The 16,005-nt window shown below is 36.8% G+C and overlaps 1 protein-coding gene across 10 annotated transcripts in view; it reads left to right on the top strand.

Moving 5' to 3' along the window:
• The window catches only part of RASAL2 (RAS protein activator like 2), a 388,281-nt gene that overhangs the window by 362,222 nt on the left and 10,054 nt on the right, over positions 1-16,005 (top strand). For 7 of the 10 annotated variants that reach the window (XM_024251848.3, XM_063716906.1, XM_054524759.2 and 4 more), the window contains 6 exons: positions 1,618-1,819; positions 3,877-4,076; positions 4,860-5,721; positions 11,469-11,603; positions 13,080-13,282; positions 14,502-14,589. In XM_024251848.3, coding sequence (XP_024107616.1) covers positions 1,618-1,819; positions 3,877-4,076; positions 4,860-5,721; positions 11,469-11,603; positions 13,080-13,282; positions 14,502-14,589 — 1,690 coding nt within the window. The remainder of the gene's footprint in view (positions 1-1,617; positions 1,820-3,876; positions 4,077-4,859; positions 5,722-11,468; positions 11,604-13,079; positions 13,283-14,501; positions 14,590-16,005) is intronic. The other 3 variants (XM_009240601.4, XM_063716904.1, XM_063716901.1) reach the window with 1 other exon arrangement.

The raw sequence follows: 16,005 nt of genomic DNA, 5'->3' as shown, positions 1-16,005 counted from the left end.
ACATGTATTCAATGGAATATTTGCAGGCACTACAAACTGTTTACAAAGACTATCCAATAATATAGAGCATGAAGATAAAATTATATTAAATTAAAAGTGCTGATAAAAATGCTTTAGTGGAAAAAAAAAGGGCAGAATAAAAAGTGGTATGTATACTGTTATCCCAACAATATGAAAACACAAAAATCTAAGTATAAAAAAAGTTGGGAAGAAAAGACAAATTCTGTGGTTACAATGTCTAAGACAATTATCCTGGACACTTCAAAAAAGACAATTTTATGAAAAATGCAAAAGATGGAGGGGGGGCTGTTCTAGATTAAAAGAGATTAAATGCAATACTTGAAACTTATTTGGATCTTAAGTTGGAAAAAAAATATGTATATGTCCTTTTGGGGGCAATGGGTGGAATTTAAATATAGACTATAGATAAGATAATTCGTGAATAATGTTTTTAAAAGTTTTAGTGTGATAATGGCATTGGTTTATGTAAGAGATATTCCTTATTCTGAAGAAATGGACACTAAACTATTTAGAGGTGATGTCTGCAACTTAGTTTAAAATGGTTCCAGAAAGAAAAAAAAAAAAAAATCTGTATAGAAAGAGAGGGTGCGAAAGCAAACTTGGCAGATATAACAGTTGGTTATTGTAGATGAAAGGCATATGGGTATTCATTGTATATTCTTTCAACTTTTCTGTAGGCTTAACATTTTTCAAAAGAAAATTAGGAGAAAACAGTTGGGAAGGAAATGTACTAAAATATAAACAGCAGATATATTTGGGTAGCTTCAATGAGACATCCACACTTTTTTCTTTCTACTTTTCATTGTTTCAAATTTTTTTCAGTAAGTTTATGATATTTTTATAACTTATAGAAAATAAATTTAAGAAATGGCTGGGAAGGAATTCACATTTACAGAACCGACCACAGATTTACTCAATATCGATGCTTAAAGACAGGTTTCCGTTAGCAATGTATTGAAGAAAAAAATTGGAACTTCAGTGAACAGATTGTTTTCTAGTATAAGTGGTGGCTTTTTAGAGGTGTACTATTTTAATTTTGTATAATTTATATATAAGCCAATGCAGAAATACACATATTTATCCATATTTGAGCTAAAAAATATTTATATTTTATTTTGGAACAGGTTTTATGGACTTAAACTAGGCCCTGAAGATAGCTAGAATCTAGATAGGCAAAGGAGAGAAGTTTTTCTCTAGTGCAAGTAAATAGCATGGGCAAAAGCTTGGAGAAGAAAAAAATGTGTAATACATTTGGGAGACTTTGTAGAAGCTAGCAGTATTGAAAGTTTGTGAGCTTTTGGTAGGTAAGTGAGGGCTATATTGCAGAGAAATTTAAATACCAGAAGTAAAAAAAAAAAAAAAAAAGGAGTTTTTGGCTTTACCCTTCAGAGAGAATAGAAAGCTATTCAAAGCATTAGAATATTAAAGTGATATTAAGAAAGTATGTTATAACATTTATCACTTATAGATAATAAACAAAATTAGTCATTCCCTCCACAAAATAAAAAAAAAGTCATAGTTCTGTGTAATGTCAAATCAAAATGATTATATCTCTCTTGAATATGTTCTTTCTCATTTTCTCATCTTCTACTTCAGGTTTGGTAACAAAGAGGAATACATGGCATTCATGAATGATTTTTTAGAACATGAATGGGGTGGAATGAAGCGCTTTCTTTTGGAGATCTCTAATCCAGACACCATCTCAAACACCCCAGGCTTTGATGGTTACATTGATCTGGGCCGAGAGCTTTCAGTTTTGCATTCCTTACTGTGGGAAGTAGTTTCCCAACTTGATAAGGTAAAGTAGGTTGGTGGAAGATAGAGAACTTTAATGTACCTGAATTCTGGAAAGTAACTATAGAGTGATAGCACTCACTCTTTCTGCTAATTGAAAGCAACCTTCTACCCTAGAAATCTGAGAGTAAATGGTCATCATTTGTGAGTAAAATATGAGATCGACAACCATGAAACTCTAGAAAACCATGACATTATTAATATATGTTTTTAATAATTATCTGAATTAATGGAGTATATTTCTCTAAATTTATATATACAGAGTGCATATCTGAAAACTTGACTAGAAACGAATATATTGGTATATACAGCCTTATGCATGTCTAATAGGATAAGATGAAACCTCATATAGTAATTTCTAATAAAAGTATAGATTTAGCTAAGAAAATACTAAGTTTATCATGTTTTAAGTAACTTTACCCATGAAACAATTTTTTTTACCATACAAGTCATAGAGTTTCATATAATTATTAGTGCTAACAGTCACTGTTTTCTGTCTTTACAGATGTGAATTAAGAATACAGAAAGCAATTATTTTTAATCATTTGTTTGCTAAGAATTTTATTATATACCATATTAATAAGTAAATATACACCATGCCAATCATTTTCTTCCTTCTGGAATTTAACAAAAAGGAATAGATTTGGTAGTAAAAAATAGTCTAATAGACTTTGGCTAGGCTTATTACAATAATTATTTATTGATGTTTTTGTTTGCTACAGGCACTTCATAAATATGTGTGGTGGTATGTTAGAATAACTTCAAAAGACAGTTATTTTTCTATGATAATGATTTACTTGTTTTCCTCTATTTTCCTATCAATAAAAACGCTATATCAGTAAAATTTGAAGGGGAATAAAACCTATTAACAAAGACCACTTTGCTGAGGAAACAGAAGTGGTAGTGTGTCCTCCAGTGCTTAAAATATTTGTAAAACAATAAACTGTTCCTTATTCTCGAGGACCTTTTCTTCACTTTTAGAAGTGCTAGCTAGATTTTTAAGTTGCACTTATGCCAAAGATAAATCCTTTTCATGTGAATCGTAGCCCAACATTGTTGAGCAAGTAAAGGCCTTGGTGGCATCTATACCTGTTTGAGTAGGGTAGAAGAGTCTGTTGATTGTTGAGAAGGCAAAGACCCAAAGGCACCTATGCCAAACTGACTGACAGTTGAAGGGGACCCCTAAGACCCCATAAGAATAAGAATTCCCTAAAGAAAAAAATGATTGAAATGGATAAAGCAAGTATTAAAGAGTTCGTCTTTGTTGAATAACTGCATCTCAGTGGGATGCAGATTCAGTTTTCCTGTGAAATGGGCCTGGTTTATTCAGGATCAAAGTCTTTTTAACGGGCTTTGCTGTGTAAACACACTTTCTCCCTTTTAATCTGTGTTTGGTCCTGGGAACCAGGAATACATCTAGACATATTTCGTAGAGAAAGTTTACCTGATTTTGCTGTTAAATTAACAACAAAAATTGTCTTACTGATGGAAACTCAGTTGGCAGTGGGTCAGGGTTCCCAAGATTGACTGGGATAGTGGATGGCAGTATCATCTGTGTGCCCTGCAGTACTCTGGATTCCTGAATGAGCACCTTCTTATATGTTGGCATGCATTTCTTTTCTCACATGATCTCTTTTCTTTGAAAGTTTATCATACTAGTTGATCCTCTGGTCTTGAAGTTCTTTTGGTTAGAAGGAATTTGGTTCTTCCTCCACCCTCCCCCACCTTGATCTACTAGCCTCCCAAAGATTTAGTTTGCTTCGCATGCCTATTTTAGTTGGAATGGCATTAGTTTGGTAGTTTTGAGCATGTCTTTTAATTTTTATTTGCATAATCCTGATTTCGATTTCCTTTCTTTCCTCGATGTCTGCCGCACCTTGTTTCGCCTCCTCCATTCATCTCGACGCCATGGTTCTGCTGCTCCATAACAATGCATTATGAACCTGCCACTCCCATATGCAAACACCTACCCTTCCCTCCAACCTACACCCCTCCATCAATGGCCATCGTTGTGCCAAAAACAATCTGTGGTGGATGTCGCAATGCTTATTATCCAATTAGGGTGAAAATTCCTTCCTACAGGCAACCGTGGCAAAATTGGGGCCTCTCCCTCGTGTTCTTGCTGATATTACCAAGTCATTGACTAATCCTACGCCAATACAACAGCAACTAAGACGCTTCACTGAACATAACTCCAGTCCAAATGTCAGTGGAAGCCTCTCCTCTGGGCTGCAGAAAATATTTGAAGACCCCACTGACAGGTATGAAAGAGAGAATTTGACCACTATCTCGGAGAAACATAATGTTTAGATTTAGCAGAAGTATATTCAACCTATTTGTTGAATTTACAAGTTTAAAATCATGAGCAATTGAAGACTCATCTGACCTGAGAGCAGTCCAATTATTTGTCATAATAATGCACAAGATCTGGGATAACTTATTTTCTAGAATGGTAGTATAGAGAGTTACAATATATTCCACAAGCATATTTTAAAAATTTCTGTCTTGCTTAGTGGAAGACTAAAGGCTTTATGAAATTCATGTTTCTATACGTTATAGCATTCAAAATCTTGGAGAACCTCGGTTAAAACCATTTTATAGCTGGCTATGTCAGCTGGACAGGTAGATACAATATTGATGCTTAGACTGTTTTAGGGATTGGCAAGACTTGTGCCTTTTGCAGGGACCTTTCAGTTGTGTGCTTAGAACTTCTCCTCTTGAAGGTTTAGACAAGTAAGTATGAATTGGAATATTTGGGGAAGGTTTAAAACCTAACTAGGAAATTATCGGAATCCTGGTTAAAACTGAAGACAGTGATGGGTTGGTATCTACAGTGTTATTCTCTTCCTTTGGGGAAAAAGTAAAAATGCTGGATTTTATTCTAAGAATTGTAATGATTCCCTAATTAGATAAAATCTGAGTTTCCAAAGAAATGTACGTATCCACATAAGAACCTTCAGAGGAGTTCATATGCCTGAATTGAGGCATCTTAGCCATGTTGAAGTTGTCTCAAGAGAAATTAAGTGTCCTTTCCTTTTCCACAGTGATTTGCATAAACTAAAATCTCCAAGCCAGGACAACACAGACGGCTACTTCAGAGGGAAAACATTATTGCTGGTTCAGCAAGCCTCCTCTCAGAGCATGACTTATTCTGAAAAGGATGAAAGGGAAAGTAGCCTTCCTAATGGTCGGAGCGTCTCCCTCATGGACCTCCAGGACACTCATGCTGCTCAAGTGGAGCATGCATCTGTCATGCTTGATGTGCCTATACGCTTGACCGGAAGCCAGCTTTCCATAACCCAGGTGGCCAGCATCAAACAGCTGCGGGAAACCCAGAGCACTCCCCAAAGTGCACCCCAAGTGAGAAGGCCCCTGCACCCAGCCTTGAACCAGCCAGGTGGCCTTCAGCCCTTGTCGTTCCAGAACCCTGTCTATCACCTCAATAACCCAATTCCAGCAATGCCAAAGGCCTCTATAGATTCCAGTTTGGAGAACCTAAGCACTGCTAGTTCCAGAAGCCAAAGTAACAGTGAAGACTTCAAGCTCAGTGGACCCAGCAATAGCAGCATGGAAGATTTCACTAAACGTAGCACTCAGAGTGAGGACTTCTCCAGGCGGCACACTGTGCCAGACAGACACATACCTCTTGCTTTGCCACGACAAAATAGTACTGGGCAGGCCCAGATCCGCAAAGTGGACCAGGGTGGGTTAGGTGCCCGAGCCAAAGCCCCACCATCCCTGCCACACAGTGCTTCCTTACGTAGCACTGGGAGCATGTCAGTGGCATCCGCAGCCCTGGTGGCCGAACCTGTACAGAATGGGAGCCGGTCCCGGCAGCAATCCTCTTCCTCCAGAGAGAGCCCCGTTCCCAAAGTGAGAGCAATCCAGAGACAACAGACACAGCAGGTAGGTGCGAGTGCTGAAGGGGCCTGGCTTCTACTTGGTCCATCTGTTTCCTTAGTTCTTTATACATAAATCATTGGGAAATCCTATTGTTAACAAGATTTCCTCTTAAAAGCAACCTTTAAATAGAAAGAGGAAAGGAAAAATTTGGGAGGCTTCTGCCTAGGTGTGACTACAGAATGTAGTTTGACTCATTACCCTTAAGAGTCTAACAAACACGCAGGGGCCCCCTTCCTTCTCTTCAAGCAGCAGAGCTACTACCTCAGTTTGTACTTAGAACAAATCTGTGATGTTGAATGAATAATTAGATACTTAAAATCTGTAGGCAAAACCAACTATTATTTTGGAAATCTGAAAATTAATCCTTCTTAATTTTTTTTCTTAAGCTTCCAGAATAAAGGTTTGCCTTCCGAGCCAAGAGTTTAATATGACTGCTCTCCATTCCATCCCTCAACTCCCTCTGGAAATACAAAGTCCCATGTGGCTTTTCCTGGACATAGCTAGAAAAATAAACACTTGAACACCTATAGAGTCAAGGTAAAGGAGAGAGTAAAAAGATAGAAGCACAGGTGGAAAAGGAAGTATTCTAAACATCTGTAAATCCCTTACATTTCTATTTACATGGACAAGCCCAGCTAACATCACATCCAATCTTAATATAAGATTTTCTAATTTTTTTCTTGACAAATAAAAAGCTTTGCCAAGAAACTAATGATTTCTTCCTTAAATATTACATTTTGAAGCATCAATACATATTTTTCCCTTTGAAACAAACTACTGTTAAATATATAATATACACATTCATGTAATTTTTCATATATATAATATATATCTTTATATATCTTTCATCTAAAAAGATTTTTCTTCTAAAAAAGCATTATATTAGTTGAATTTTTTTTGAAACCTAATGATAGTACTAAAAAACTTGAGATTAAAAGAGTTGTATGACAACTCCTTTTATGCAGCAAAATAACTGGGCAGGGAGACTGCAATAAAATCTTAGTTTGTATCTGTTATATATTTGCATTTTACAGTTTAGGCACATACTGATATGGCTGCCTCTGCCTCCAGTCTGCTATGATCAGAGCCCCTTGCACCTACTTTGATTTTTTTTAATTGGATTATTTATAGAATCCTTGGATACAGAAATAGAAGAAGGGATGAAAAGCATGACTAACTTAAGCTGTTTCTGGAAGCAGACTTCCTGGGCTAAACCTCCTAGTTGGTCATTTTTACTGAGTAATAAAGTTTTTCTACAGTCTTAAATTTTTCATTTTTATTTTGTTATAGTTCCCAAAATTTTACCAAATCATTTGATTTAGTAAGCATTTTTATTTGAAGAAAAGGAAAAATATATATCTTTTATATGTATCATATGTATTTTTTATATATAAATGTGTGTGTGTATATAAATGTATGTGTTAGGAGGCTATCAGTCATTCCCACCTTATTGTGAAGTAGTTTCCTCACATCACTTTTGTGCTAGACTCTAGTTGAGATCAACTACTTTCAGAGAATTAAGGTGTTTATTGGGAGGAGAAAGGAAAAATACGTAATTTTAGAAATCAGAATACTGTATAGAAGCAAATATCTACTCAGGGACTTAGGGCAGCACAAGGGCACTGAAGATAAAATAGGATTAGCGAATAGCATGAGATCTGGCAGAGAGGGACAGGACAGGGAAAGTGTCCTTCACCTGCTTTTCAAAAGTGTACTTAGGCCCAGCCCTGTACAGAAAAGGAAAATAAAGATTCTTTTTTTTTTCCTTTTGCTTACCCTTTCCTTCTGTATCATGGAGTCCTCTGTGACTCCATGAGGGCCTATGACTCAGGCTGGTTGTTTATTAATATTATAAATTAAATAGCCTTTTTTGTGCTTATCTGGAACCAGTTGTCATTTATAACATTTTTTCTTTAGGAAAATATAATACCTATCGCATAAGCACATAATACGTGTTTCTGTGGGTTATGATTAGAGGGCTGCCTGGATGGATGGGAGGTGGGAAATGTATACAGTCTCCAAACAACCAATATAAAAATTAGTTTTTGTGTCACAGCCATTAATGAATCAGCAAATATATTTTTTGGCATGAAGTGGGATACAGGCACAGTGAGATGTCCAGGTACAGCTTTGAATATTAATCTTTGTTTATACTTTTGCTGGTACTGCCACTGTCCTATCAGTTGAAGCATAAATCACCGTATTTTGATTGCTCAAGTTTCTTTTTTTTTCCTACACTGGCTTTTGGTTCATTGTTTTGAACTTACATCATTAGTTTTTTATTTTTATTTTTATTTTTATTTTTTTGAAACAGAGTCTTGCTCTGTCGCCTAGGCTGGAGTGCAGTGGCACGATCTCAGCTCACTGTAACCTCCGCCTCCCGGGTTCAAGCAATTCTCCTGTCTCAGCCTCCTGAGTAGCTGGGATTACAGGTGCCCGCCACCACGCCTGGCTAATTTTTGTATTTTTAGTAGAGGCGGGGTTTCACCATGTTGGCCAGGTTGGTCTCGAACTCCTGACCTCAAATGATCCACCTGCCTCGGCCTCCCAAAGTGCTGGGATTACAGGCGTGAGCCACTGTGTCCGGCCTAGTTTTTTATTTATTATCTGTTTCTTGCTTGCTTTGTTCATCTCACTCCCATGAAGCCTCTGAAGTTCTATATAATCAGCACATTTTTAAGGCAAATTCCTTTACATATTTTAATTGCAAATTGTGTTGGGGAATTCTCTCCCAGAAACTAGAGGATTTCTTTGTGGGGATTGTTCTGTAGGCGGCTGTAATTATCAGTAGCTTTGTCCCATGCAAATTCCGTTTATATCTTAGCACAAAGTAGTGGCCATTGTCTGCAGAGTAACTGGCCTCAGTCTTCTACGTCTAATGAGTAGGAAGGAAATAAAATCCTGGTGAAAAAATTTACAGATAAATTTTTTTTCAAGAAACTCTCTTAATTTTTTAACCCATTTCAGCCTCTGTTTGGATTGCTTTTTTCTTATTTTCCTCTCTGTTTTGTTTTTCATGTATCATGTACTTTGTACAAATAATAGACTTTATATATATGAGTTGTTCAGATTTAGCATGTACTCTAATCTTAGAAATTTGAGTTTGAAGAGACCTTTTAAGATAGATAATTGACAAGCCTGTTAATACGATACTGCAGTTTTCACATTTGGATTTGTTGAACTGTCTCCTAACCAACCTCTTCAAGAACTCCCAAAGTTTGTGGATTAATTTAATCAGCCCTTTCTTTGGTGTTGATAGCAGAAGGGTTATTCATTTATGGGAATCCGACTATTTCACACTATGAAGCTGAAACCAATTGGTCTTGTTTATATCTAGTAAATACTAGCAAGGAACAGGAACTGGCCTCTGCATAGCCAGGCTATGATTAATTGTAGTATCAGTGAAACTGCTGCGTCAGGCTCTTTTGCCCTAAAGCATTACTGTTTTTCCAGGGAAACCCTATACAGCTTTATCTCAAAGGGAAGATATTCCTAATGGGAACTCCTGCTCCTTTTTCTTTTTTGTCTTTTTCATTATCTTTGATGATCATGTTGAAAGTCAGTGGATATAAATTCTCTTTCTAAGACTATTCCTAAGCAAGATGGGATCTGAACCACTTACTAACCTCCTCCCTCAATTTCTTGGACTATAAACTAGAGATGTTTTTTGCTATTTATCCAGCTTATAAGGAGATGGAACAGTCATTGAAAAGAAGTCTTTGGTACCCTTCCAAAGGATTAGGGGAAAAACATAGAATATTCTCTAAGTAATAAATTATATTTTAGTAATGAATTTTAAAGATAATCCAGAATAATAAATGAATAATATTTTATTGAGCGTCTGTTGTGCATTTAACTAGTCAGTATCATTTAAAAGAACTGTATGATATGATGCCCATTAGATTGACTATCTAATTGGAAAATAAGAGCAACGCTTATAAGACCAAGAATATATAAAAGATAGTATATAGTTTTTTCGTTTGAAGAACATATTACAACAAAAAAAATCATGAAACAAAAATCACCTCTGTTTCCTTTCAATCTAGCACAATAACTATTTTTTGTTTATTCAATATTTCTAGCCTTTTTACAATTTTGTGAAGGCTTTATCATTAATAGAAGGAATAGTTAGGATTGATCTATTTTGTCACTTTTATTTTTATTATTTTGACCACCTACTGTATGCCAAGCGAAGTGCTAGGATATATTAGGAAGTGGCTGAATATAAGATTTGACCAATAAAATAGTAGAAATTTCTAGAAGTTCATTCACAATTGCTTAGTGTGTGTGGGTCTATTTATATAAACTATGCACATCCATCCTCAGGCATGAAGCTGTTTTTATTGATATATATCTATAATCTGTAAATCGACTAAACCAGATTCTTCTTCACACCTTTGAGAAATGTCCCTGTGTTACTTTTGCATGTGTAAGTTTTAAAGTCTCTCCCAATCCATCTCTGATAGCCTTTTAGTCTCTGCAATCAGTTTTTTAATCTGGTCTTCCTCACTCTCCAGTTCATCAAAACACCCCTTCTTTTAAAATATTTATTTAGAGTTTAACTGAGTTCTATTTCAGAATGATATAAAGATTCTCAAGATGTAATGGCTGTGATGGGAGAGAAAATGCCCTTCAATTATGAAATTATGGAATTCTGGTCCTCAAAATACAAATCCCTTTATTCAATTATAAAAGGCTAACTCACATGCCAAGTTTTGTACTCTCTCTTTAGCTTACTCTCTCTCTGAGGCAGGACAGAGGGGAAAAAAATTGTGTGTTTCCATCATTGTTTGTGGAGAAAGCACTAATGTTCAGTAGCCTAATATAAATTGTAATATCTAGTGCTCGTTTTTGAAACATAAATATAGTAATGACTGACACCTAACCTCTCTGTAGCACTCTGAAGTTTCCAAAGAATTTTCAAATATATTGTCTTATCCTCACAGCTCCCTATGAGATGATCGAGATAGGTGGTGGTGACGGTGTTGGTATCTCTATTCAATAGATTAGGAAAATAGACTACCCAGTATCCATCATTTTGATCCTGTATTCAAGAAATTTTCCAGTATAAGGACCCTTGAGTGATCTTAATCCATCATGAAGTCAGTGTTCTGTAAAGATAACCAGCATCACTTGTCCTTCTTTTTCTCTAAATCATTAATATGAAAACTAAATAGACTGGTGCAAAGTGATTGCGGGTTTTGCCATTTAACCCACAATTACTTTTGCACCAACCTAGTATTTGCCATTCTGATACATAAATGGGCGCTTTGTGAGTTTGTTTAGCACTAATCAGTTTTTTGGTTTCTGATTGTGTCTGGGCTAAACAGATGTTTTGACCATCAGGTTATGCTTTCTTTTATTTTATCATCAAATATACTTTTATGGCATAAAAGACTTTTATGGCAGAGGTCATTTATTAATTTCAGCAGGCAATTTGTTACCTACCAGTATTTGGACCACTGGGCAAATTAACAATTTTAAGACTTTGACTTTCTTTAGAGGGAGAATAAGGATGCCTCTTGGATATGATATATACAACTTTCTATTCAGAATAGTTTGCACTTATACAAATGTATATTCTCTTTCCCCACCCCTAGCCTTGGCATTAGTAAAATAATACTTAAAGCTAAAAGCATTTATTAGAAAACTGAGAGATCACAGTTCATGTCTTCCGAGAATAGCTGTTTGTGAAACATAGCACACGGGTGAGCTGTTAGGGGAAATGCTAATAACTGTTTCTGATGCAGGTTCAGTCACCTGTGGACTCTGCCACAATGTCCCCAGTAGAGAGGACAGCAGCCTGGGTTCTGAACAATGGGCAGTATGAAGAGGATGTGGAAGAAACTGAGCAAAATCAAGATGAAGCCAAGCATGCTGAGAAGGTAGAACCTAGTCTGCTTCATCAACTTTCTGATCCCAAAATGACAGGCCACTAAAAAGGTTATCTAGCTAAGAACATAAACTCATCCCACCCCCATCTTCACCTCTACCCCTTATGTTAATCATCCTATACATATCTATGTAAAATAGGTCAGTGGTGTGTGTGTGTGTGTGTGAGAATATACGTGGAAAATGTTCATCTTGCTAGGGGGTGGCAGTTAGCTGCTTTTTTTTTTAATGTAGTTGCCTTAATCTAGAGGACACTCTACTCTTCATTTCTAGTCATTTTAGGTAAATATTTCATGTTTCTATGTTTCCATAAACTTGTTGGTCTTCACCCAAGGATAAAATTACCCTAGGGCAAGACTTTTTCTTTATGTTGGTAACAATTTGGTTTTGGTTTTAGTTTTTTTTTTGTTTTTTTTGTTTTTGCCTTTTCTGGATAAAGGATGTATAGCTCTATAGATGATTGTTAAAAGGATATTATCTATTGTTTAGATTTTGTTTTTTTGTTTTTTAAGGAAAAGTTGACAAGGGGAAAAAGGGTTATCAAACAAGAACCTTGACATCATATATAGCATTATATTATTTAATTGACAACCAGACAATTAGCTTCTTTTTATCAGCATGATATTCCAGTGTACTCAAACCCCAGCCACAGCAACTACAGTACAGGAAAGGGCCATGTAACTAATTGAGTCACTGAATTTATGTAAAGCTCCTTAGAACACAGACATGTATGTTCCAGCAAGCAGTACAAAATTGGGCAGGTGAGTCATATTACGAAAATGGGCCAAGAAGCAATATTAATTGGCCCTAGAGAACATGTAGGCCTTTGTTTAGTGCTTGTGACTGGAATATTTTACACTTTTATAGTTGGGGAGAAAGCAGCAATAACCTCTGCCATGAAAGTCTTATTGATTTAGGGGCTTAACATTATGGAAATGTTGCTTGTTTTCTGTAGGGCTGATTCTAATAGAACAAAAGAATGGCAGTCCGATGAGCTAAGACACGTCAGAGATCCTACAGTGCAGATGATGACACAGAATCTTTTTCTCTTATAGACAACTGACTTTTGGCTTATTTTAAGTGATTTGTCAGACTTTTAAGTACTTCATCTGTTTTTTTTTTTTCCCCCTCTCATTTGATACCATCACAGATTGGATACGGCTTATAGCAATGGTAGCCTAGTGTAGAGAGAGATACATACATATGTAGAATTTGGAATGCCAAGTTAAGATTTAAAATGTAATTTTAGTAAGGAAGGCAGTGCTCCATTAACATTTATGCCAGTTGATAATTTTAAAGAATATTAAGAACAGTATAGGGAATGACAGCACAGCCAGCATCTAGCTACACTGCTTAGGGTTTCTTTTGTTAAAAAAAAAAAAAAAAAGAGAGAAAGAAAGAAAAGTAAATCACTGATTTCTAAAAGCAATGTGACTCCAGTTTTTCTCTCCTTGCCTCCTCTGCCCTAGTATGAACAAGAAATTACTAAACTGAAGGAGCGCCTGAGAGTGTCCAGCCGGCGACTGGAGGAATATGAACGCCGCTTGCTGGTGCAGGAGCAGCAGATGCAGAAGCTGCTGCTGGAATACAAGGCCCGACTGGAGGACAGCGAGGAGCGGCTCCGAAGACAGCAGGAAGAAAAAGATAGCCAGATGAAAAGCATCATCAGCAGGTTAGACATCACCTGGCAGCAGATGTGGGCTAGTTAGCAAGACAAAGAATTGAGATGATCCACAGAACCCTGAAGGAATGGCAGTAAAAGCCATTTTTATCCTTGTGGTACTGAGTACAAATGTGATAATTGACTGTATCTCTTAAAATATCCTAAATATGAGACCTTGGGCACTTCCTATGAAGATAATCTGCTTTTCTTTAACCATAACAATTAGAAAAAATTAAAACTTGGTGGTTTACTTGAGAAATCTTAGAGGAGAACTCAGTTTTAAAAATGTAAATATCCAATGCCCAAGACTAAATTAATCTTTCAAAATGAGTCTAGAAACATGGAAAGGAATTTTATGGAATATCTTTGGGGCCAGAGGACCTCTTTTGAGAGTGCTGCAGATGCCAAGGGAGAAAAAGGGAGGGTCAGTTTTACCAAACACTTTTATAGCACTCAACATGGGACACACACCTTTCTAAGCACTTTACACATAATAGTTTGTTTAATCTTTATCACAGCCTCCACCTACACATTATTATTCTCATTTTACAAATAAAGAAACAGGCAACAAATTCATTAAGTCACTTGCCCAAGGTCACATAGTTAGTGATGCACCAGGATTTGAATCCCGGACTCCAGATTCCATGCTCATAACCACTATGCCTCAATATTTGTAAAATGCTATGGACAGGTCAAGTAAACAGAACTGTTTGTTGTTTTAATAGTGTGGAGGTAATTGACAGTCTTACTGAGAGGTGTTTGGGTAGACTGGCAGAATTAAACATCAATGAGTTAAGATGTGAATGGTGGACAGAAAACAAGCTAGACATACTAGGTATAGAGTACTCATTGAGGCAACTTAGCTGTGCAAGGGAAGAGAAAGTGGGCCAGGTTTAGGGTAACTTGAGATTAAGAGAGGGTTGTTTGTTTTTTGTTGGTTGATTTGATATTTTAAGATGAAATAAGTTGTGCTCAGGAAGGAATCTGAGAGAGAAGAGGGAGGAAATGATTATGGGGTTACTATTCCAAAGGCGATGAAAATGTGTGGGATCCAGGCACAAAGAGAAAAATCAACCTTAGATGTCTTATTCCAAGGTAGCAGAGAAGAAAGAAAAGATGGTTGCAGGTGTCTTATTAAGAAGAGCAGAGGATATTGAGTTTTCCTGTTCTCTACACCAGCTGGCCCTCTCTTTGAAGATGTTGATATTTCCTTCCTGCCACATTCTAGGCTAATGGCTGTGGAAGAGGAACTGAAGAAGGATCATGCGGAGATGCAAGCAGTTATTGATGCAAAGCAGAAAATAATTGATGCACAGGTAAGCAGGCTTTGAATCTAATAGAAGGCACTTGTTTATAGTAACGATTATTTCCTGACTTCACACCCTTGCAAATGCCAAGGCAGGTACCCGAAAATGTGTCATTGAAAAGTTCTGGACGTTATGTTTTGAAGATTAAATGAGTGTCTATGTGACCTCCATTATTTTCCTTTCTTTCACTGGTGAGAAGTCTGTTTACTCATCAAAGTATTAGCGTGTTTAGTGCAGTTGCTTGACAAATCTCAACCTAGTGCATGATGGGGTTTGCTTCTTTCCCTATGGAAAGGAGGGCATTTTCTAAGGGGGTAATTGTGAAAAGTGCACTGCATGTGCCTGGCTTGTGACCTCCACTGACCATTGCTTGGCTGTGCTGTTCATGGTCTTGTCAGTCATGTCCACTGCCATCAACCTTTTGCCCCAGACAGTAATGGAATTGCCAGGGAAAGACGAGGTTGTAAAAAGGTACCTTTCCTTGTTGTTCTTTTGGTTTAGGGTTTGGCATTGCTGCTTGGAATGTGCTTGGCTGCTCTTCTTTGTTGGTGCTGTGCTTAGAGAGCATCTTTTGATAAAACTTTAAAAAAAGAAAAGGTTGTTGAAATCAGAACCTAGGCTTCTGCTCACTGTAGCTCACACCTGTGACACCAATGAGATAAAGGCTGCCAAGAGCACCTCATAGGGACATGTCAATGATTAGAGCAAAATCCAGGAGGCAAGAAATGTTTCTAACTCCTTTTTATTTTATCATTGCAAAATATGGTTGTATTTCTTAGGGTGAAACAAATAACAAAAAGCAGGTACAGTTTTTATAGTTTTGATAGTGGCTAATCTAGCCACTGAATGTGTTGCTTCCCTGAAGATAGCCTGAAGATAGCCAATCCAGGTTTGCATTTTTCAACCTTAAATGCCATATCATATCCCTAAGCTGTCAAATAAAAAATGAGAGCAAGGATTTTATGCATAGATAGCCTCCTCCCTTCTCTAGGTATCAGCTAGTAATCAACATATTTTAGAGCCCCCAGTATTCTTAAACATGTACTTAACAGTCTAGTTTCCTTACAGAGTCCATGTGGAATGGGTTTATTTTTCAACAAAATTGAGAGTGAGGCTGAAAGCACAGTCGTGGAAAGAATACTTCATGGGCCTCACACTCCTTTAAACACACTAGACTTGGAAGTCAGGTGAGAGTTGTGAGGATGCTGTCTCAATCAGCACAGCTCCTTAAAATATTTTGGATTCTTGAACTCTATAGTCTCTGGATACTTGGACATGCTGAGAATCAGAAGAAAGGTCTGTAGTAATTATCTTACTTGGTCCTTTGAAAGAAATCTTTCTAGATGCCCCCAGGGTAGGCGAGGTAAGGGTAGTGGAGACTAGGCCATCTCACTATTCACACTATAAAAATTCATCCCAGAGACT

This window comes from Pongo abelii, chromosome 1 (genome assembly GCF_028885655.2).
Source record: "Pongo abelii isolate AG06213 chromosome 1, NHGRI_mPonAbe1-v2.0_pri, whole genome shotgun sequence".
Classification (NCBI taxonomy): domain Eukaryota; kingdom Metazoa; phylum Chordata; class Mammalia; order Primates; family Hominidae; genus Pongo; species Pongo abelii.
Note: the sequence above shows the minus strand (reverse complement) of the source record. Positions and strands in the feature narration are given on the sequence as shown.